Below are 22,168 nucleotides of genomic sequence, written 5' to 3'. Positions count from 1 at the left end.
ATGAGTTCAAATCTCCAGGGCCAGATGAACTGCATCCTAGAGTAATAAAGGAACTGGCAGAACTCTCAGAACCGCTGCCTATTCTCTTTGAGAAATCATGGAGGATGGGTGAAGTGCCAGATGACTGGAGGAGGACTAATGTGGTCCCTATCTCCAAAAAGGGTAAAAAGGAGGAACCTGAGAACTACAGACCAGTCAGTCTGACATCAATCCCTGGGAAAATTCTGGAGCATCATCTCCCTGGAGCAGATGATCAAGCAATCCATCTGGAAGCACCTTGAAAACAATGCAGTGATTCCTCGAAGCCAACATGGATTTGTCAAGAACAAATCCTGCCAGACGAATCTGATCTCATTCTTTGATCACGTAACCTCCCTTGTGGACTGTGGGAATGCTGTGGACACAATATACCTCGACTTCAGCAATGCTTTCGACAAAGTGCCCCATGATATCCTGATTAGCAAACTAGCTCAAAGTGGGCTAGATGAAACAACGATCCGGTGGATGCACAGTTGGCTACAGAATCGGACTCAAAGAGTGCTTATCAATGGGATCTTCTCAAACTGGGGAGAGGTAACGAGTGGGGTACCGCAGGGCTCAGTCCTGGGCCCAGTGCTCTTCAACATTTTTATTAATGATTTGGAGGAGGAGGTGCAGGGAATGCTGATCAAATTTGCAGATGACACAAAATTGGGTGGGATAGCTAATAACCTGGAAGACAGAAACAGAATTCAAAGTGATCTTGATAGGCTGGAGCGCTGGGCAGAAAACAACAGAATGACATTTATTGGGGATAAATGCCAAGTTCTGCACCTAGGAAAAAGAAACTAAATGCACAGTTACAAGATGGGGGATACATGGCTCAACAACACTACAAGCGAGAAGGATCTTGGAATTGTTGTAGATCACAAGCTGAACTCTGATTCAGATTCGGAGACGGAGTTAGAAGAAGCCCAGCAGAGACAGGGTGTGTTGGAGGAAATTCCCCAAGACTCCCCAGGATGCAGCGAAAAACCTTCCCAGGGGATTATCGGGGGGGGGGGATGCTCAGAGACCGTCCTCCCCGTCCCTGTGGGAACCCCATGTTACGAAGTACCCCAAAATTCTGCTGATCTGAGAAAATGTGGCCTGTATCTGGAGGGGGACTAGGGGTTTTTGGTCTTGGAGAAGGGCAGAAAAATAGGTCCCATAGGATGTTAACGCCTTGCACAATCCAAGAGGAGATGCAGACTTCTTGTCTAAACTTTCTGGCCAGCTGGTGTCCTCAGAATGCCTTAATTCTTCTGTGTTAACAACACTTGCAAATTTCAGATCTTGCCTCAGGACAGCAATTACAGAAGCCCCCACCATGATAATATTTTATGCTGATTTCTAACCTTCCTGCCAAATAGAAGGGCAAATTAAGAATTAAATGCCTTTTAAAGCTGTAAGACCCTGAAAACCCAATACTGTGTAAGCAAGCATGCCTACATGACTCTTTTGTCACCTTTGCTTAAGGCCATCACCAAAATCCCCATGGCTATCTTGCTCACCTGGATGCGTCCATCAACTACCATCTTGTCCACACATCAGGAAAGAAAGAGAATCCCATTGTCTTCTTTCTTCCCTTAGTATCTGACACCTAAAAATCCATTTTCCAACATCCATGAGTAATCTTGGAAGAAAGACTTGTTTTGTTCTATTCTGATTACTACTTCCTGAGAGAAGCAACCCAAATTCATAGAACACTCCGTGAGGGAGAGAAGGACTCTTTCCATCCTTTCTGCTCAGAAGAGCAATCCCCGCTTCCTCCCTTCTTTCTCCCTGTCTTTGCCAGAGAAGGAACTCAACAGAGCTTCCCATCACTTCACAAGTCAGCAGATAAGGCGAGGTAAATCTTTGCATCATCTTCCATTTCCTTTTCTTTTCCTCCCTTTTCTTAATATTCCACCCAATACCAAACTCCAAAACTCCTGGGCTTTAGTTCTTTCTCCCAAAACCCTGCATTTTCTCAAAACTCTCTCACAATCCCCTCCAAAACAGTCTATTACTCTCCCATTCAAAAATATCAAATGGAAACGTCCTTCTCCCCCCTTCTCTCTCTTTCTCCAGACTACAGACACAAACATACACACACACACAGTTTTCTGTGCATCCCAGTGTACTTCACTATTGACTTTAAATGCTTATCTTTAACCTTCTGAGTGTTAATGTATGATTCTAATTCCCCAAATATATGCATAGTTCTAATTTCCCTGATGTGTGATTTTAATTCATTTTAAATTCTTCTTTAATAAATCAAAGAATTGCTTTCAAAGATCTTGTTGTGGTCTATGACTCTCTCAGCTTGTGAGGGTATCAGGTTTTCCTAAGCACCCAGAGTTCAGCGCCAAAAGATCCCTCAGGTATGCGTTTGGTTTACATGTACGTGATACGCACACCCATGTAAGGGATACAAGATGGGGGATAACGTGGCTCAACAACACTACAAGCGAGAAGGATCTTGTAATTGTTGTTGATCACAAGCTGAATATGAGCCAACAATGTGATGTGGCTGCAAAAAAGGCCAATGCTATTTGGGCTGCATTAATAGAAGCATAGCTTCCAAATCCCAGGAAGTACTAGTTCCCCTCTACTCAGCACTGGCTAGGCCTCATCTGGAGTACTGTGTCCAGTTCTGGGCACCACACTTTCAGAAGGATGCAGACAAGCTGGAGAGGGTTCGGAGGAGGGCAACGAAGATGATCAAGGGACTGGAAACAAAGCCCTATGAGGAGAGACTGAAAGAACTGGGCATGTTTAGCCTTGAGAAGAGAAGACTGAGGGGAGATGGGATAGCGCTCTTCAAGGACTTGAAAGGTTGTCCCAGAGAGGAAGGCCAGGATCTCTTCTCGATCCTCCCAGGGTGCAGGACACGGAAAAATGGGCTCAAGTTACAGGAAGCCAGATTCCGGCTGAACATCAGGAGAAACTTCCTGACTGTTAGAGCAATATGACCATGGAACCCATGACCTGGGGAGGCGGTGGGCTCTCCCACACTGGAGGCGTTCATCAAGTCGAGGCTGGACATCCACCTGTCAGGGATGCTCTGACTTGGATTCCTGCATTGAGCGGGGGTTGGACTCGATGGCCTTGCAGGCCCCTTCCAGCCCTGCTATTGTAGGATTCTATGATTCTGTGTAAATTAAAGCATACTTCGTAACACCCAGCTCTGTCGGAGGGGGAGGGAGCTTCAGGACTGACGGGTGCCAGAACCCGCTGGTGAGGTAAGCGGGCGGAGTGGAGAGGAGGAGGTGGGAGGCGTCACACCAGATTGGCTGCCCGTCAGAAGTTGGGTCAGGAGGGTCCTCCCTGAAGGCAGGAGCTCAGAAAAGGCCAGCTGAGCACAGCAGAAGCCCGTCCAGAGTTGAAAGGCAACTGACTTGCTTTCAGTAGCTCTCTTGCTAAAAGATTTACTTTGCAAATTAGGCCTAGAGGGCAGGTTTGTAGTCGCTTCAGAGGTGAAGAGGTGGTACTAGCTGAATAAAGTTTGTGGATTGCACCGGGAGTCTCTGCTGCCTCATTACTCAGCGGGAGGGCTTAGCATCCATGACAGGTGTCTCCTTTGATGCCAGTTACCAGAAGCAAAAAATGTTGGGGCTTGTGTTCTGAGAAGGACTGTTTGGCTAGGGAAGGTGCATGTGTGTGTGTGCTCCACACATCATCCCAAGATCTGCGCTTGTTACTTCTCCTCTTCCTGTTTCCTCTCCACTAAAGAGGCACAGACAGTTTCAGAGATGGGCCCGGAGTGAAGCTGCATGCCTACTTCTCTTTCCCTTCCTCCCTCATCTGAGATTTTTCCTCTTTTTTTAAACTCTGTAAGCAGCTCACTTTTGCACCTTGTAGCAGCCTTCCCCAACCTGGTGCTCCGCAGGTGTGTTGGACTGCACCTTTTATCCTTCCCAGCCAGCATGACCGTTGCAGTCCAACACATCTGGAGGGCGCCAGGTTGGGGAAGGCTGCTATATGTCAATCCCACCTGCTCATTTCTTTGAGCAGAATCCAAGCCCTGCTCTTTCTAGATGCCCTTTCATGGCTCTAATCCCTACTGTTTGTGCCTGGAAACCAGCATCATATTGATCGTGTGTGTATAGCTGCAGAGTCAGCGTTAAGAGAGAACGTGCAAAATCCCAAGCCTGTGATTCCAGGAGGACAAAGCACCTGTATACTGGGTGCTGCAGCGATCAGAAGTTGTGGGGGTCTGGTGAGGGCCAGAACTGAAATGGGAGAAAATGGCTGGTCTGGACACACCCAAGAGCTTGCCTGGGGCAGGCTGGAGAGCGAAGCAACTCACTCCAGAAAGGGCTAATTGGGTGACTGAGACCTTGGGCTTCTCCACATGGGGTTTTTATCCTGCTACTGAGATTGGTTACTCATGGAAGTCCTTTACATGACAGTGTCAACCTCCAGAGCCTCTCCTGTGCTTTCTGACCATTTCCGTGGCTTTATTTGAAACAGAGATAATGAGGTAATAAAAAAGTGCAAATTAAATTTGTCCATGTAAAGAGGGAGTTGCACTATAAAAGCAGTGCTGTCTAGTGGCTGTATAATGAAACATATAGAACTTGCAGAAAAAGGCAACCCCTAAAAAAAAGAGGAAGTGTGTGTGAAGGACCAGATCTTAATCCTGCAAAGAATCTGGATGCAGAAGCCCTGGTAAAGTTGCAGGATAAAAAGCCCAGTGTGGAGAAGCTCCTTGGCATTAATCCTCCTATCTTCCTTCCACCCCCAATCCTGCAACTCCACGACTTCCCACTCCAGATGAGTGGCAGCAACAAAGTGCAGTGTCCTTTGGGAAGTCTTGCCCCCGTCCCCCAGGGCCAAAAGCACCCTGTGAGTGCTGTCCCACTGCCAGGCCCCTGGTGCTGCAGACCCTTCCATGGAACCTCTCTGGAGATTTAAAAAGTAGCCTTTGTCTCCAGGAGGGTCCCTGCATCGCAGGCCGTAGGGGATTGCCGTGAGAGGGTCTCCTCTGCTCACACATCTCCCAGCTGCCCCACTTCGGGGTTCTCCTCACCACGGCCCACCAGCGGGTTCAGGAGCTCCTTGAACCTCTGCGTGTTCCTGTGGGATGGAGAGAGATTGGTAGGCGACAGGCTCCAGTGGGTTTCTGCTCAAAAAAGAAATGATGCTGGAGCTTGAATTGGCCCCCCAAGCGTCTCTGATTGGGAAGCCTCCACTTTCACCCCAGAAGTAGTTGCTCACAGGAGGCACTGTGCACATGCTCAAAAGCATCCCTTCCGTGACGACGTCACACGTTTGGGGCTGAAATTCTTGCTTTGGAAGAGAAGAACAAGAAGAAGAAAGGATCCCCACCCCAGGCTTCTCTCAGCCCCATAGCTATTGCTTTACTGTCATGGTTGGAACTGACCCAGATGTCTGATCCAGCTGGGCTCCTCTTATGTTCTTAGCTGGTCACCATTAGTAGCTGTTACATTCAGCCCCAGTGGCTGAGCGGGGCTGCCGCTGCCTCCCACCATCCCTCCCCCCTCCTGCCCCCCCTCACCTCTCCCTCTTGGACTGCATGACGTACGTCCGTTCTCGCTTCACCTTCTCCAGGTGGCGCTTCACGGCTGTCTTCTGTCCCGCTTGGTCCTGCTGGAGGGGGGCGGGCAAAGTTAGACCAGCGGTCCCCTGCACAATGCGCGGCCGCAAAGGAGAGCTGGATGCAGGTTAGGACCCATACACGGCCCACGCAGGAGGACAACAAGGCCCCACAGGCCTGGCCAGTGTCCTGTATGCATTATGTCCCAGCATCTCCGTAACACACACACACACACACACACACACACACACACACACGGGTTCCTCAGCAGACAAGTCTATGGCTGGGTTCACACAACACGCTAACCCATACTGAGTGGTTGAATGTGGGTTGTTGTTGAATCATAGCTTAGCATGTTGTCTGAGCCCAGGACATTTTCCACAGGGTGGCTCATTAACCATGCAGTGTGGCTTATTTTTCTCGAACAAACCACCTCAAGGACCCCTGGTTTGTTGTTGGGTTGCTCAGAGGGGTTAACAAGCCACCCGGCAGAAAATGTCCTGGGTTCAGACAACACGCTGAGCCACGGTTCAACAACCCACAGTTCAACAAACATCCCATGGTTCAACAACCCACACTCAACCACAGAGTGTGGGTTAGTGTGTTGTAATGTGAAACCTATTCCTGGAGGTGGAAATTCTGAAAACTACCTTTCTAGGTACAAGGAGAGGATATGTGCAGATCTCAGCAAGAGGAGGGAGGGGAGCTGGGTATTCCTGGCTGCTGAAGACAAGCCAGGGAGATGTGGAGTTTAAGTAGAGCGACCATGTGGCAAATGTTGGTGAAAGACTTGAACGCACCTCCCAATTTGGGGAGCAGTTCAGGAGTGGAGCAGATGGCCTGGGCCGTTGCTGTTGTAGGGTCTCCTCCTTTGGAGGTTCTTAAGAAAACCTTTTGGGCAGGCCCCTGTTAGGAATGTTTTTGATACGGGATCTCCACTTGGGGGTTGGGGGAAGTGCTTGGACTGGTTGTCCATTGGGTCCAACTCTATGATCCTAGGAGAAGGGACCCAGCAGCTGGAGTGAGGATACCCTGGAAGGAGCATCTGAGATTCATTTCAAATATATCAAATATATGATGGTTATTGCATTTGCTTCCCACCCTTCCTCCAAGGAGCTCCAGAAGAGTATGTAGTTATCCTCATGTACCTGCTATTTATATTCTCACAACAATCTTAGGAGGTAGTCTAGGCTGGGAGAGGATCTTGCTCATGGCCACACACTGAGCTTCGTGGTTGAACCAGGATTTAAACGGGAGTCTCTTCCTGTGTTTCTGTATGAGTCACTGTTCTGGCCGTGCCTGCAGCTGGCAAGCCTAGAGCAGTGGCCCTTCCCGAGATGCAATAGGCAGCCTCCTCCCAGGGTGAGCAGTTTTGTTGCCTGACTGAATAATCCATTCACACCTGATGCAGTAGAGAGAGGGCAGAACTGGAAGCCAGTTGGAAAGAGGCAAGGCCTGAGTAGTACATCAAGCCACCTTGAGTGCCATTTTTGGTAGAAAGGCAGGGTACAAGTCAAATAAATAAATCATGCAGAGAAGTGGCAGGCAGCCTCCTCTGCGGGTGGGTACCTTGGACGCACGGGCATCTTTAATCCACTTCCCGTGGCACGCTAGCAGCTGTGATGCAGCATTCTTGTGTGCCCCAGCAAACGGAAGAATCACGGCTTGCATGATCCTCAGGAAGGCGGCAGAGCGGTCTGCTGCCTCCTCTTCCCCCTTGCCCCAGAACAGCCAGATCCTGATTAAGCTGCCTTAATCTGAGCCAGCAGAAGGGCAGCAGTACCTGGCCCTGGCGTGCTGCAGGGAGCCACCACCGCTCCGCTGGGCTGACTCCCAGGAGGTCTTCCTCGGACTTCCGGTGCTGGGCGATAGACAGCCTCTCCTGGAACTAAAGAGGAAGACGGCAGCGGTTGTTTTCGATGGCTTACATCTCTTGTTGGGACAGCTGCACTTTTCGCCCTCTCTCCCACCTCCAGTGACCAGGATGGCTGGATAAAACAGCCGCAATGCATTTGTTATGGAGAGGCCTCCCCTAAACCTTCCGTGGGCACGTGGCAGAATCAAACACCCCCCCCTTTTGTTTTGAGATCTGTGCAGAGGCTGCGTGTGGAATGCAGTGGAGGCTGGGGGCTCCAACATCAGTGGGGTGGTGAATCAGCTCTACGTTTCAGTCCAAATCAGCCAGAACTCTAAAGGGGCTATCCCAGGTACCTTGGATAGCTCTTCAGAGTTCTGACAGGTTCAGAATGAAACCTGGAGCAGATTCACTGCCCCATTGACATCAGAGTCATGCCACCAGCTCCCACTGGTGGAATGCCCAGGCACCGTTTACAGAGCAGGCCATTCCGATCTGAATGAATGCGAGGCGACACCATCCTGCACATGGCACAGCTAGGGATGTGTGCATGTACAGAGGACCAGAGTTTGGGGACTCTCCATGTTTTTTAGCAAGAGAATAAGGGCACCTGGGCCAGGGATGGGTGTTGTCGTTCATGGAGGGACGTAAAGGCCACTGCCCCTGGACTAAGAGTCTAGGGTAATGTTCCATAACTTGGTGGCCTTTGGAGGTATTGCTCTGCAACCCCCATCATCCCTAGGCAGCATGGCCAATACATCTGGAGGCTACTAGGTTGGGTAAGGCTGGTGCATGGTTCTGAAGAAGGGGAGCTGACGGATGCCTCCACGGATGAGCTTGCTCTCGAGTCTCTGGCAGGACTCACCCGCAGGATCTGCCGCTCCCTGTCGCGCTGGTGCCGGCGCTCTCCCTCGGCCTGGAGTTCTGCCAGCTGCCGCAGGGCCTCCTCCTTTTCCTGGCGGGAGAGCCAGATGAAGGCTTTCTCCCGGCATGGGGGGAGAGGGGGTGGAGGCTAGCGGGGGGCACAAGGCAGAGATGAGTCAGGAGGGCCTTTGGCGGGACTAAGAACGGCAAGTCAGCGTGGTCCCACCCTGCATCAAGGGGCAGGTGGGCTTTGTGCATTCCATTCTGGTAGGTTGTGAAGTCCCCGCCCCCCATTCGCTGTACTGTCTTGATTTGTGCTGTGCTTCCAGGTATAAATCTTTCATAACAAGAGGATGTGTGTCTGTCCATCAGCACCATGGCGCCAAGGTCATGAAACCTAGACGCCTGAAACTTGGCATGCATCCTAAGGGGACCCTAAGGGTGCACACTTCAGGGTTATTTTGTTTTTAAAATGCCTTAATTTGAATGTATTTAAATATGTCCCTATGATTGAAACTTGCAGTATTCTATTATATTAGACCTATACCTGGAACCAGAGCGCAAATCAGGATCGCTTTGTAGTCCATACAGTTTGAAGCCAGGGAGATTAGCAGATTGAGGAAGAGGGTTATAGGCCTGCCCCCTCTCTCCCACTGTGGGGCAGCCCTGTCCTCAGGAATGGAATGGACAGAACCCTCCCTCAGGGGTGCATGCCTACAGGATCCAGCTGGTGCGGCTTTGCTCTGGTAGGGTGGGCACAATGTGTCCAGCTCTCTGGCAGCTGCACAGGTTTGCTCGACAACTTTGCTGTATCCAGCAAAGGGCTATTTGAACCCACACAAAGCTAGGTCTGTTTGCTAGTCTATGTTATTCTGTTTATCATGCACCGTTGTATTCCCTCCAATTGTGCACGTCTTTCCCTATGCACTGATCTTTACAGAAAGGATCTATTTGCACCTGGGTTATCCCTGGCCTTGCGCCCACCAGCCTCTTTCACCCAGGTGTGGCCAAGCTCGATAACCTGTCCAGTAAGACAGCGTCCTCTGCTGCTCAGAACAGTGATCCCGTAAATGAAGCTGAGAACTCAGCTAGGGGTTCCAGAAGGAACTTACCTGCCAGGTTCCGGGGAGCTCACTGTCCCCATCCGCTTGCATATCCTTCTGCAGGGGGTGCTGTGGCTACAGAAGCAAATACAATCGAGGGATTACGTTGGGGCCTCACCAGCTTGGGTCTTTCTCATCTCCCCTGCTTGCTTCTCTTCTACAAAAAGCCAGTGCTGTGACACACCGGCTTTCCACAATAACAAGGCCTGGCGTGCTGTGGTCCATGGGTTCACGAAGAGTCGGACACGACTGAACAACAACAACAACTTCTGGCACATTGACAGGCAGCATTACTTTGGGGTGGGAATGGAGCAGCGTGTCCGTTGTGACTCTGCGGATCCACAGAATTTGGCACTGGGCACAGAATTCAGCGTTCTGAGAGCCTCACCCTTAAAAAAAATAAAATAAAAGCAAGTTTCTAGCCCTATTGGTTGGTGAAATTTCAGGAGCCAGACAGGGACTCAATGGAATTTCCAGGAATTAGAGGGCAGCGCTTGAGTGCTCTGGAAAGCTCTTCGTTCTTCCCCATGGTGAGAAAAAGCAGGCATTTGGGGTGGGTTAGGGTATTTTAGAAAATGTTTTTATTGTAGAATTTTATTGTTTTAAACTGTTTTATTATATGTTGTACATCGCCCATCTGGCTGGGTGACCAGCCAGATGGGTGATTAATAAATAAATAAATAAATAAAAATAAACTGCACAACATAAGCAAGCTAATATAATTTGCCTAATAAACACGTTGCAGAATTCCAGTTTTCTTGGTGCAGAATTCTTTACTTTTGAGCACACACCCTTTTGGGCAGGAAATGGTGCCTGCATCTGTACCTGTTTGGGGGAGGGAAAGGGCATTGCCTGGACCCCAAGCCCTGAACACCCAGGCCAGCTGGTAAAATACAAATGCCCCTTCCCCTTGAGGAAGCTGCTTCTGCCTACCTGCCCCATCAGCTCGTCTGCAACCAGCCTCCCATCTGCAGCCGCATGGTGGGAGCTGCCAGGCATCCTCTCATTGGACTCATCTGCCTCAGAACAAGCAGTTGGCTTCTCCCAGGACGGGGAGTTCCTGGTGCCTGTGAAACCCCTGTAGACATCGTTGTCCTGGTATGGCATGAAGAGAATGGAACCAGATGGGCATAGGAACTGAACACTAGGACATCGCATGGCCTCAAGAGGTCTACGAAATTATGCCTGGTGCGGAGTGTGTGGACAGGGAGACATTTTTCTCCCTCTCTCAAAATACTAGAACCCGGGGTCACCCTATGAAGCTGATTGGTGGGAGATTCAGGACAGATAAGAGGCCTTTTTCACATAGCGTATGAACTGTGGACTTTGTCCTGATGGCTATGTGCTGCCTCCAGAACCAGAGGCAGTGAGCCTACGTACACCAGTTGCTGGGGAACATGGGTGGGAGGGTGCTGTTGCACTCATATCCTGCTTGGGGGTTCCTGGTCGACAGCTGGTTGGCCCCTGTGTGAACAGAATGCTGGACTAGATGGACCCTTGGTCTGATCCAGCAGAGCTCTTCTTATGTTCTTATGGCTTCATTCCCCTTTCTTTCAGTCTGGTTTAAAGAATACAGTTGCACCAATTCAGCAAGGTTAGTCCTTGCACCAAAACTATCTTCCATATGTGGTCCAACATTGCAGAAATAGGGTCTGTGAGGGGAGTCCCTGTCTAAGGGCACCAGGTATGTGCACTACGTGTGTGTGTGTGTGTGTGGCGGGGGCAATTCTACATGCTCGCTCCTCCTCTCCAGCAGAGGATCTTTGTTTGTTTATTTATTTAAAGTATTTTAAAGCTGCTTTACAGGGTTATGCCCTCCCAAAGCAATGTACAAAAAAAAGAGAGAAATAAGGGACAAGGTAGAATTTCAAGGTGATCATATCAGAACATCTCCAGAATCATTTTGTGATGCTGCTCTGCCAACATAAGCTATATGGCATCAATCAAAGGCAGTACGGAAAAGGAAGGTCTTCAAGGCCTCAGTGCTAGAGTAGAAAAGGCGACCCTCAAAACTATTCCAAAGACTCGGAGCTGTCACAGAGAAGGCCCCGTCTCTAGTGCACGCCAACCACACTGATCTTAATGGCAAGCACTTGAGAAGGATTCCTGAGGTAAATTTTAGCACAGGAGTAGGACAGTCTGGGTGAAGGTGCTCCTTCAGTTAACTTGGTCCAGGTTCAGTCAGTCTGTATGGCAAGGCAATCGTCTGCCTCACATTAGGGATGTGTTGTTTTCCAGACTTGAGAAGGTTTTTGAACTTGCATAAATGCCTGGAAATTTGCTTGGGAGAATTCCATTCTGATCTCCAGCTTACCACCACATGCATCAGCTGCCGCGTCCATTCTCTAAAACGCAAATATACATGCACTTCCTCTTCACCCCCACCCACAGCACCGCTGTCCCACTTTGGTGCCCTCCTGGACCAGGCTCCCAGCCCTGCCAACTCACACCCCCCTTACCGAAGACAGTCCAGAGGCCCTCCCAGGTGGGGCCCCGCAGATGGAGGTCTCTCTGGATGCGCCCATGCTGAGAGCTGCTGGCTCCCACCTCGGCTCCTGGCCGTGCCTTCCAGGGCTGGGCGGAGAAAGTGCAGACATGGCCGTGGGTTTCCAAGTTTCAGTGGCCGCCTCCTCCCAGGATGGAAACGCCTCCAGCCTCTTGCTCAGCACTGCTGGCACAAGATTTTCCAGGTTTGACAGGCCCACCCCAGGGGTGGAGAGAGTTCTCAGCTGAGATCCTTCACCCGGCAACGTTTCTATCTCTCTCCATTTCTGATTCGGAACAGCCTGAGCTTCTTCCAGCCACTGAGGCTCAAGGGTCTCCACCTTCCTTGGAATTTTCTGTTCCCGCCACAGCTGGTGCCTTAACTCTGGGAGCCGAGGCATCTCCTGCTCCCCCTGGAAATGCTCGTCTACCTCCTCAGCCTTCAGCTCCTTCTGATTTGGGAGGGGAAGGATGTCTGGATCCCTCATTTCCTGCTCCTTGGGAGTTTCCCGATTCTTTGGGGACGTTACCTGGGACCCAAGAGCCGGTGGGTGGCTGCGCAATGGTTCTTGGGATGAGGGTAGCTGCCTGTGCTGGGAATGCAGGCCTTCGGCCCTCCTCAGTCCCGGGCACAGGAAGTCCTGTGTCTTTGACAACTCCTGAGGTTCAAGAGATTTTGACTTCATCCGCAGAGCTCCCTGTGGCTTGAAAGGGTGCTGCTCTTGGGTCAGTGTGGGCCCTTGCTCCCTCTCTGTCACCTTCCCCTCAGCTTTAAGGGGTTCCCATCCAACTTGTGGGGATTCCTGAGGGCAAAGGCTCTTTGGCGCCATGGCTTCTTGGGACTGGAGGCCAGGAGGAGCTGTCACCCCTGGCACCGCAGGAGATGCCTCTGGCAAGTATGCTTGCAGCTGGATCGCCCGCGGTGCCTTCAGCGCTGGTGACCCCATGGTCCGGTCTGTTTCCCTTTTCAGTACCCCTGGGGTCTGACAAGGTCCTTGGACTCTCTGCTGGCTCTGGGGAGGCTGAAGGGTCTGCTGCTGCTGCTGCCCTTGCTGTCTCCCATGTGTCTTAGAGCCTTTCTGATCTGTTGGGGGTGGCTGGTGGGACTCCTGGTGCAGAGACATCTGTGGTCCCATGGTCCCCTTGGATGCAATTGCCACTTGCTGCTCTGGTTCAGGGAGACCCATGTTTCCTTGTGGGGTAAGGAAGAGGACCCCATCCTTCAGTTCTTCAGGTCCAAGAGCTTCTAGTTCATTGTGCAGCCTCCCCAGTTCCTGCAGGAGCCCAATCCCAAACTGTGGAACATCACGAGGAGGGAGGAGTCGTGATAAGCTGACCTGGGGAGCTACACATGGTGCATGTCCTTGCTCTTGAGGAAAGTCCTGGTTCACACACAGAGGTTCCTGGTCTCTGATGGTCTCCACTTCCATCCTGTGAGCTTCTCTTTGGGAGTCAAGATTCCCTGTGGATTCCTGCATCCCTTCAACAATGTTTGTGATCGCCTGATGCTGAAGGACTCCCAGCTGACTGAACCCCTGCATCTTAGGTGACTCCTGCCCCACAAGTTCCTGGAGCTGAAGCAGCTGTGCCCCCAATTTCAGAGGAACATCACCCCAAGGGCTTTCTGGGCTCTGAACATGCCCAGTCTGGAAAACCCCACGCCTTTTTAGCCCCTCGGGTCCAAGAGTCTTGGACTTCCTCAGCAGGTTTCTCAGGAGTGGAGGGCTTTCTAGATCCCTCTTTTCTTGGGGATCAAGAGGCTGTGGCTCCACCAGCCCTCGAGATGCCGATTCCCCTTGCGCATGGCCCTGGACCTGAAGAGGCTCCTTTGCACCTGGAGAATATTTCTGGGGTGGAAGAGCCTCTGATTCTCTACATTCCTTGGGGCAGAACATCTGGGCAGTCTCCAGTTCTTGGGAATAAAGGTCATCTCCCTTATTTCTAAGTGGCTCCTCGACCTGGGGAGACCCCATCTGTTGTGTTTTCTGGGCCTCACACCCATTTCCTTCCTGGAGCTGGGGACCCTCTTGGTCCTTTTGGGGAAGTTTCTGGCGTGGAAAAGTTTGGGAATGGAGGGCCATTGGACCCTTGAATTTCTGAGGGTCTATTAGCTTCTCTTGCAGTTTTGTTTGTGGATGGCATATATTGAGTCTACTCATACACTGCAGATTAGAGGACGCCAGCCCTCCTACTAGCACCTGTGATTGGAAGGCCAGAAGCTCTCTCAGGTCAAGCGACTTTGATTTTCCCAGAGTCCACCAGGGTGGGAGAGCTTTTGTCTCAATATACGCTAAGGGCAACTGAGCTGGGGGCTTCCCATGCTTCACAGGGGTATCTGGCTTCTTCAGTGGGGTTTGCTGCTCCAGCCGAAGAGCACACGAGTGTCTTGAAACTGTGGATTCCACAGCAACACTCTCTGGACTCTTTTGCAAAAGCCCCTGGATTTGCAGAGCCATGTGTTGCATCTGTGGATGTCCTGGTAGTTGAAGAGCTTCTGCTTCTTTCTGTCCTTGGAGCTGTTGGACCTTAAAGTGGAGACTTCCTTGGGAATCCAAGGCTCCTGGCTCATTTCCTCCAAGCTCCTCCTGAGGCTGAAAGGTCTCCAGGCCCCTGCACTCCTTTTGTGTGGGAGATTCAGCCTGACTCTTTAGAACCCCCTTGTCATGCGGAGGGATTTTAGCTATCTGTGTAGTTTCATGTGGTGGGCAATTTTTGAAGCCCTCCACCACTTGGTTCTGGAGGACCTGAGGACCTTCCTGTGCACATCTTGGAGTGTGGGGAATTTCTGGTTTCCTCAGCCCCTGGAGCAGAAAGGCACATGGTTTTGACAGTTCCTGGGGTTCAAGAGACTTTGGTTTCCTGAGTACAGCTGCCTGAGGCTGAAATAATTCTTGTATGAAGAAAGTCTGGGGATATCTTTGCACAATTCCTTGCATCTCAGAGTGCTTATCATCTATCACAAACTCGCAGCAGTTCCCTTCACAGTGTCCCTGTGGACAGAGGGTCTTGGGATCCAGGGTTCTCTGGGGGGTGAGGTTCTCAGGATCCAGCTGTGGGGAATCCTGACAGTGAAGCACCGTCAGTTCCCTCAGCTCCTGGCTCTGCAAGGCAGAGGGCTCCATCAGCTCAAGAGGTTCTGCCTTCAGCGCCAAGGGGCCCTGAAGAGGATAGCTTTCTGCATCTGGTCCTTGGGACTGAAGTAACTGTGGTGTGCCCTGGGCCTGTAAGACCTCCTGACCACTCTTTTCATGGGATTTAAAGGCCTGAGGACCATTCTTCTTCTGTGGTTTCATCTGGAGATCTTCCAGGACCTGAAAAGCTTTTGGCCTCTGCTCTGGCATTCCCTGGGTTTGAGGGGATTCCTGCTCCCACAGTTTTTGTGCCTTCAGGGCCTGTAGCTCCCTTAGGTCAAGAGACTTTGATTTTCCTAGTAACCTTCCTGGGGGCAGGAGACCTTTTGTCATGCTGTGGCCCTCTGGGGATTCAAGGGCTGAGCAATCATCCAGCTTGACCCTTTCTAGAGTTCCAGCATTTGCCAGGGGCATTTCCTTTAGTTGAAGGGCCTGTGACCCATCTGAAGGACCACAATCTCCTGGATCATTTTTCAACATTGCCTGGGCCTGGAGTGATGTGGGTGGGGCATGTATAGTGTCTGGTTCCCCCTGGGGTTCCAGGGACTCATGGACATGGGAGTGACTATCTTTGTAGCACTCACACATTTCAGGCATATTTTCCTGTAGCAGATAACTCTCCAGGTCATTTGGCTCCTTAGGTGCAAGGGTCTTTTGCTCCCTTGAGGATCCCTCTATATCCTGGGGTTCCCTTTCTACCTGTGGAGATTCTTGAATTGGAACAGCCTCCATCTCTTTCAGCATCTGGACCTCAAGGGCCTGAGAACTTCTCTTATGACTTTCAGCCAGTTCTGCCCTCCACAGGGCTTGAGACTCAAACTCTTGTGAGCTTGACAACCTGGGACAAATAGACTCTGCCTCAGCAAGAATTTCCTGAAGCTGTGGAGATTTGGGCTTTCTCCTTTCCTGGGCTTGAATAAGGTTATCCGTTGGCGTCATTCCTTCACCTTGGAAATCCTCCTTCTGTACCTGTGGGGCCTCTAGTTCCTTCAGTTCCTGGGTACAGAGGATCTTTTGGTCCATATGGTCCTTTGGCTTTTGGGCCTTGGACTCTGTCCGCAGCCTTCCTTGTAGTTGTACTGCTGGTGGCTTGTTCATCTCCTGGGGCTGAGGAGAAGCCAGCGGCTCCCTGTGTGGAATCCCTTGCTGGGCCAGCTCCAAGGCCCACCACAGAAGAGGAGGTGTTTCTGGACTTCTACGTTTCTGGAGCAGAAAAAGCGCTGTCTGGGCTTCAGCGGCTTCTAACCTTCTCAATTCTTGAGGTTGAAGGGCCTGCATCACCTGTGAATCCTCCAGTAGACCATGCTGATAAAGATGGATTTGTGGACCCCTCTCTTCCTGGGAACCTGAAGGCTGAAAGGCCTGTGGATCCGTTAGCATCATTTCCTGGACATGAAAAGTCTCCTTCTTTATCTGGATCTGAGGGACTTGCTGTTCTCTAAATTCCAGTGGATGAAGCATCTTTGGGCCTCCACGGTTTGCCGATTCACGGGATTCTGGTTCCATGTGTGGCAGGACCATTTGTTGCCTTTGCATCCTCTGAATCTGGGGAGTGTGCAGTTCCTTCTGTGACATCCTTTGGGCCCCAAAAGCTGGCTCCAGGTACCTCATGTCCTGGGTCTGAAAAGCATGTGGCTGCCTCAGCTCAAACGATTTTGCCTTCATTCCTAGGAGCTTCCATAGAAGAGGAAGCGTTTCTGGGCTTCTGCATTCCTCAGGGTGAATAAACATTTTGGATGTTCCCTGGGCCTGTAAGATTTCTAGACATCCGCTTCCATTTGACTGAAGGGCCTGTGGATCCCCCAATCCTTGAACTTTTGGCTGTTCCAGCATTCTTTGTTGCACTTCAGAACTTTTCATCTTTATCTCTGGGATTCTCTGTGCCTGAGGTGTTTCCAGCTCCCTTGTTTCTTGAAGGCCCTGCCTCTCCCTTAGAGTAGAAGAGTTTAACCTTTCAGGCACAGGTTCCTCAAACTGAGGTATTGTTGCACTCCCCCTTTCCTGGGACTGCAGCCCTTGGGCATCTGCAACCTGCAAGGTTTCCTCCTCTGTCTGGACCTGAGGGGCCATAGCTTCCCTCAGTTCCTGAGGAGAAATGGCATTTGGACTCTTACATCCCTCTGGCTTATGAGCTTCTGGTTCCACCTGTGAACTTTTCTGTGACTGAACCATCAGTGACCCCCTCAGCTCCTGGGCTTCTAAGGCACAGGGCTTCCTTAGCTCAAAAGATTTCGATTTCAGCCCCAGGGCCCCCCATAGAAGAGGAGGGGATTCTGGACTTATGTCTTCCTGGCTCTGAGGAGGCCACATTTCCTTTTGTGGCACAGCCTCTTGGGTCTGTACAGTTTCCAGACTCTTCCTTTCATGGGGCTTTGGCCCCATCAGTTCTCCTTCCATGACCGTTCCTGAGTGCCTCAGCAATTCCACTTCCATCTGTGGAATTTCTTGCTCCTGAAGCATCTGTGGCCTTCTCTGTGGAGCTTTCTGGACTGAAGAGGTTTCCACCTCTCTCATTTTTTGAGGCTGAAGATTGAGACCGTTTGATTGTCCCACCAGAGCTTCTGGAGGGACTCCTGATGCTCTCCCTTCCTGGTGCTTGAAGGCCCTTTCTGCCTCGGTCGGAGGGGCCTCTGGTTCCTTCAGTCCTTGGGTATAAAGGATCTTTGGCTCCTTTAGTTCCTGTGGCTTCTGGGTCTCTGGCTCCATCTGTGGTTCTTCCTGTGGCTGAACCACAGATGTTTCCTTCATCTCCTGAGGAAGTTGAGGAACATGCAGTTCCTTCTGTGGCATTTCCTGGGCCAATGAGGGTTCCAGCACTGGACTTGGGAGGATGTGTGGTTTCCCCAGCTCAACTGATTTTGCCTTCTGCCACAAAACCCTCCACAGAAGAGGTGGAGTTTCTGGACTTCTGAATTCCTGTGGTTGAGGGATCCCTATCTGCCTTTGTGGGGTAGCTCCTGGGACATATAAAGCCTCCTGGGCCTTCCTTTCATGGGGCTGAAGTGTCAGTGACTCTCTCAAGTCAAAGGCCTTTGCGTTTTTTGGCTGAGCTTCCTGGGATGGGTAGATTTCTGTGCCCTTTCCTTCCTCAGATGAGAAGGCCTGTGTTTCTTCCACATTTTGAGGTCCAGTAATCTTGGCCCCTTTCTGTGGCATCCCTTGCACTTGAACGGGTCCCTGCCCTTTCAGAGGAGGTTCCCCTGGATGATGGCTCTGTGGTTTCTGCCTCAGTTTCTGGGTCTGAAAGTCTTCTCCTCGCCTGCAATCCTGAGGGGCAAGAGCTTCTGTACCCATCTCTGGGAACTGGGACTGTGTGCAAGAGACTTCCAGCTCCCTCAGTTCCTGGGTCTGAAAAGATGGTGGCTTCCTCAGCTCAAGAGACTTCGACTTTGTCCATAGGATTCCACAGTGAGGAAGGTTTTGAAGCTGAGAAAGCTCTGGTACCCTCCAGTCTTGTGTAGCTTCTAGACTCTTCTTTTCTGGAAAAGAAAGATCTTGAGGACTCCCCATTTTGTGAAATACAAGAGCCCGTTGGTCCCTTTGCATAGAGGTCTGCTGACATTCAGGCCCATGAAGCCAAAATGCCTCTGGTCCCATCTGATCTTGTGCCTGAAGGGCTTGGAGGCCCTTATATCCCTGCAATTCAAGTGCCTCCTGCTCTCTCCCAATAACGCTGAGGCGCTTACAGGCCTGTGAGGCTTCCAGAACCTCTGGCTTCTTCAGCATGGTCCCTTCCACTTGCAGCGGCTCCATTTCCTTCTGCAGATGACCGTGGGGCCTCCCTTGTGGCATTCCTGGGATGTGGCTGTTGTCTAGCTGCCTCATATCTTGTGACGTTGACGTCTCTACAGACTCAAGGGACTTTGCCTTCCTCGCCGAATCACTCTGGTGTGGAAGGGCCTCAGGTTCCTTCTGAACGCATAGCAGAGCGACTTGTGGCCTGCCCAGGTTTCTCTGTATCTTCTCCTGAGCATGAAGAGAACCTGTCTCCATCAGGGCCTCATAGGCCTCTGTCTTCTTCTCTGCTTGAGGAGAGGGCAATTGCGTCTCCCTCAGTGGAACTTCTAGGGCCTGGGGATCTGGCCTCTCTTTCATCATGGATACTTCAGGCTCCTTTTGCAATGGTGCTGGGAACTGAATGGGATCTTGCTCACTTTCTGGAAATTTCTGGTGCTGGAGGACGCCCCTTAAATCGTGGCACCTCAGAACTTCCCTCTCTGCCTGTGAAATTTCCTGGGCTTTGGCCTCTTTCCACTCGTAGGGCCAAGGGGCTTGAGGATATCTGTATTCCTGCCAGATCTGTGGTGACAGCCAGATTACTTTGGTCTTTGCCTCCAATAGTTCTTGAGGCTCAAGAGATTTTGATTTCTGCAGCAGAGCCCAATGGAATTGGGAGGGTTCTGGGACCCTCTGTTCCTGGTGACATGGAGCTTCGGAAGATCTCATTTCTGGAGCCTGAAGGGTGGGGGATTCTTTATAGAGATCTTTGTGGGCCTGAAGGGTCTCCTGTTCCATCTGAGGCTGAGTGGCCTTTGATTCCCTCCATTCCTCAGGCAGAGGCTCCTGCGGGTGGACCTGTGGGTCTACCTGTTCCTGAGATACAAGGAGCCCCTGCTTCCCTTTTAAAGAAGTGTGAGGTTCCAGGTCCATTGCTTTCCTCATTTCATCTGCTTGAGTGGTTTCTATTTCCCTCTGGGGAACACACAGGCTGCCACTACCGGTTTGGGGATTGAGAGCCCCCACCGCCCTACTCTGTACCCCTGGGAGATGGGGCATCTCTACTCCTCTGTATGGCATTTGCAAAGGGGTTTCTGGATCCCTCCATCCTTGGAGCTGCTGCGGCTGGGGCATTATGGACTCCAAGGACCCCAAAGACTTTGACTTCCTCTGCAGCTCTCTGTGTGGTTGCAAGGTATCCAGACTCAGTTTCTGGAACTGAGGGCCCAGGGGATGTCCTTGCTGAGCCTGAACCCCTTTCTCCTGAGGGAGACTCTGGCCCTCTCCAGGAGCCACGGAGGCCTGATAGACCTCTGGATCCCCCCTTCCTTGTTGTCCCCACATATTCCTGTGTTTCCGATGTTGAGAAGTCTTTGGTTTCCTCTTCAAAGGCTCCTGGGATGAAGGCAGCCGTTGAGCCCGAGGGGGCTCCCTTGCCGTCAGAACGGGTCCCTGTGGTGCTTCCTGTTGCTGAGGAGAGTCCTGAAGGCCATCAAGCTCTCCAGCTCCGGCAGCTTTTGGTTCCTTCTTCTCAGAGGTCCCTGGAATTCCTTGAGGATGAGGGGACTCTTTCTCTAGGAGGTCAAGAACATCTGGCTCTACCTGAAACTCCCTTCGGCCTTGAGGGAACTTCATCATGACCTCCGGTTGCTTTTGAGATTCTTGCGGCACAAGACCACCCAGTGGCCCTTGGGCATCTGCCTGCCTAAGTGGGGTCTCCAAGATGTTCTGGGGATCAAAGGTCTGGGGATCCCTCACATCCTGGTGATCCACAACATTCGGTTCTCTTTGGAATCCCTCTGGAAACTGGCGTTGTTTTGGAGATCCCTGAGGCCGAAGTGATTTCTGCTTCTGTCGTGCCTGAGCCTGAGGCATGCCTGCTCCTGTCTGTACTGTTCCCTGGAGCTCGAGTTCTTCTGCATCACTGTGTACTATCTGGTGAGGATCAGGGCCCTCTGGCCCTCTTGGTGGGTGGAGTCCCAGTCCTTCCCATTCTGGCTGCAGCTTCCCCTGGGCTGGAAAGGCCTCTGAGGCCATCCTGAGCGGCCCCCGGGCCTCCCTCTTGCTCCCTTTCTGGGGGGCATCTGGGACCTCTCGCCAAAGGATCTTCTCCGTGAAGGCTGCTGATCGACATGTTGACAGCTCCTGCATAGCACAAGGCTCCTGGTCCAGCTGCAAAATTTCCTAGAAAACAAAAGTTACAGCTCTTCTAAGTCCCAAAGCAGGAGACCGGAACCTCCTTACTGAAATGAAAACAAGAAATCGGGATTCCTGGACTGAGTCTCTCTATTGTATGCTTGTGGTGCTTAACATCCCATATTGCAGGGGTGGGGAGCATGTGGGACTCCAGAAGTTGTCGGACTGCAGCTCCCATCTTTCCTCTCCATTGGCTAAGCTGGCTAGGGCTGATGGGAGTTGCAATCCAACAACATTTGGATTGCAACTCCCATCAGTTGCAATCAGTTGCATCAGTTGCAACACTACACATTCCCCACTCCTGCCACACTGGGTTTATTCGCTCTGGTGTACTCTCTCGCACGGCTTGTTGGAAATGGGCAACAACTGCTTGTTAGTTAATTGTTTGGGACAGCGGGAGGTGATAGTTATGATAATCTTTCTGTCCTTGCTGACTAATCCTCTCTGGTAAATAAGGGGCTAACTTGCTTAGGGGACTGCGGTGGCTTAGTGGTTAAGATGCTGAACTGCAGACTGGAAGGTTGGCAGGTCAGCAGTTCGAGACCCGAACCCGAGTGCTGCGTGACGGAGTGAGCTCCCGTCTTCAGTCCGAGCTCCTGCCAACCCAGCAGTTCAAAAGCAAGAAATTGCAAGTAGATAAATAGGTACCGCCTCGGCGGGAAAGGTAACAGCGTTCCGTGCACCTCGGTGTTCAGTCATGCCGGCCACATGACCACGGAAGCGTCTTCGGACAGCGCTGGCTCTTCGGCTTAGAAACGGGGATGAGCACCGCACCCTACAGTCGGACACAACTGGTTGGGGACACCTTTACCTTTTTAACTTGCTTAACCTGTCTTTAATTGCCCTTTGTCCACTCCTATACCTTGACCACTTTCCTTCTTATCTCACCTCCTCCCTTTTTCCTTCTCCACCCACAATGAGGTGCTGTTTTATTTTCCAGCAGATGAGATTATTATGGCTGTGGTTACACTAAAGAAAAGCCCTGCAGTCCTCCCGTTCTGGAGCCTTCCTGCATTTATCGTGGGCTCCCAGACAGCGACCACGTGATTGCTGAGACAGGAAGCTTTTAATTTTCAATGTTCCATGTTGGTGTTGTTCAGTCGTTCAGTCGTGTCTGATTCTTCGTGACCCCATGGACCATAGCACGCCAGGCCTTCCTGTCCTGCGCTCTCCCCGGAGCGTGCTCAAGTCCATATTCATTGCATCGGTGATGCTATCTAGCCATCTCATCCTCTGCTGTCCCCTTCTCCTTTTG

At 51.3% G+C, this 22,168-nt stretch overlaps 1 protein-coding gene across 1 annotated transcript in view; it reads right to left on the bottom strand.

The window, feature by feature from the left end:
• Positions 1 to 4,126: 4,126 nt before the first annotated feature.
• The window catches only part of LOC146339257 (uncharacterized), a 66,618-nt gene continuing 48,576 nt past the window's right edge, over positions 4,127 to 22,168 (bottom strand). Inside the window, exons 16-24 of the mRNA XM_084811424.1 lie at positions 11,845 to 20,901; positions 10,319 to 10,480; positions 9,395 to 9,460; positions 8,284 to 8,430; positions 7,352 to 7,451; positions 5,525 to 5,613; positions 5,036 to 5,082; positions 4,775 to 4,948; positions 4,127 to 4,235 (exon numbers count right to left, since the gene is read on the bottom strand). Coding sequence (XP_084667550.1) covers positions 4,127 to 4,235; positions 4,775 to 4,948; positions 5,036 to 5,082; positions 5,525 to 5,613; positions 7,352 to 7,451; positions 8,284 to 8,430; positions 9,395 to 9,460; positions 10,319 to 10,480; positions 11,845 to 20,901 — 9,951 coding nt within the window. The remainder of the gene's footprint in view (positions 4,236 to 4,774; positions 4,949 to 5,035; positions 5,083 to 5,524; positions 5,614 to 7,351; positions 7,452 to 8,283; positions 8,431 to 9,394; positions 9,461 to 10,318; positions 10,481 to 11,844; positions 20,902 to 22,168) is intronic.

Source organism: Heloderma suspectum, chromosome 7 (assembly GCF_057233095.1).
Source record: "Heloderma suspectum isolate Gila_16-S chromosome 7, 16-S_ref, whole genome shotgun sequence".
Lineage (NCBI taxonomy): Eukaryota > Metazoa > Chordata > Lepidosauria > Squamata > Helodermatidae > Heloderma > Heloderma suspectum.
Note: the sequence above shows the minus strand (reverse complement) of the source record. Positions and strands in the feature narration are given on the sequence as shown.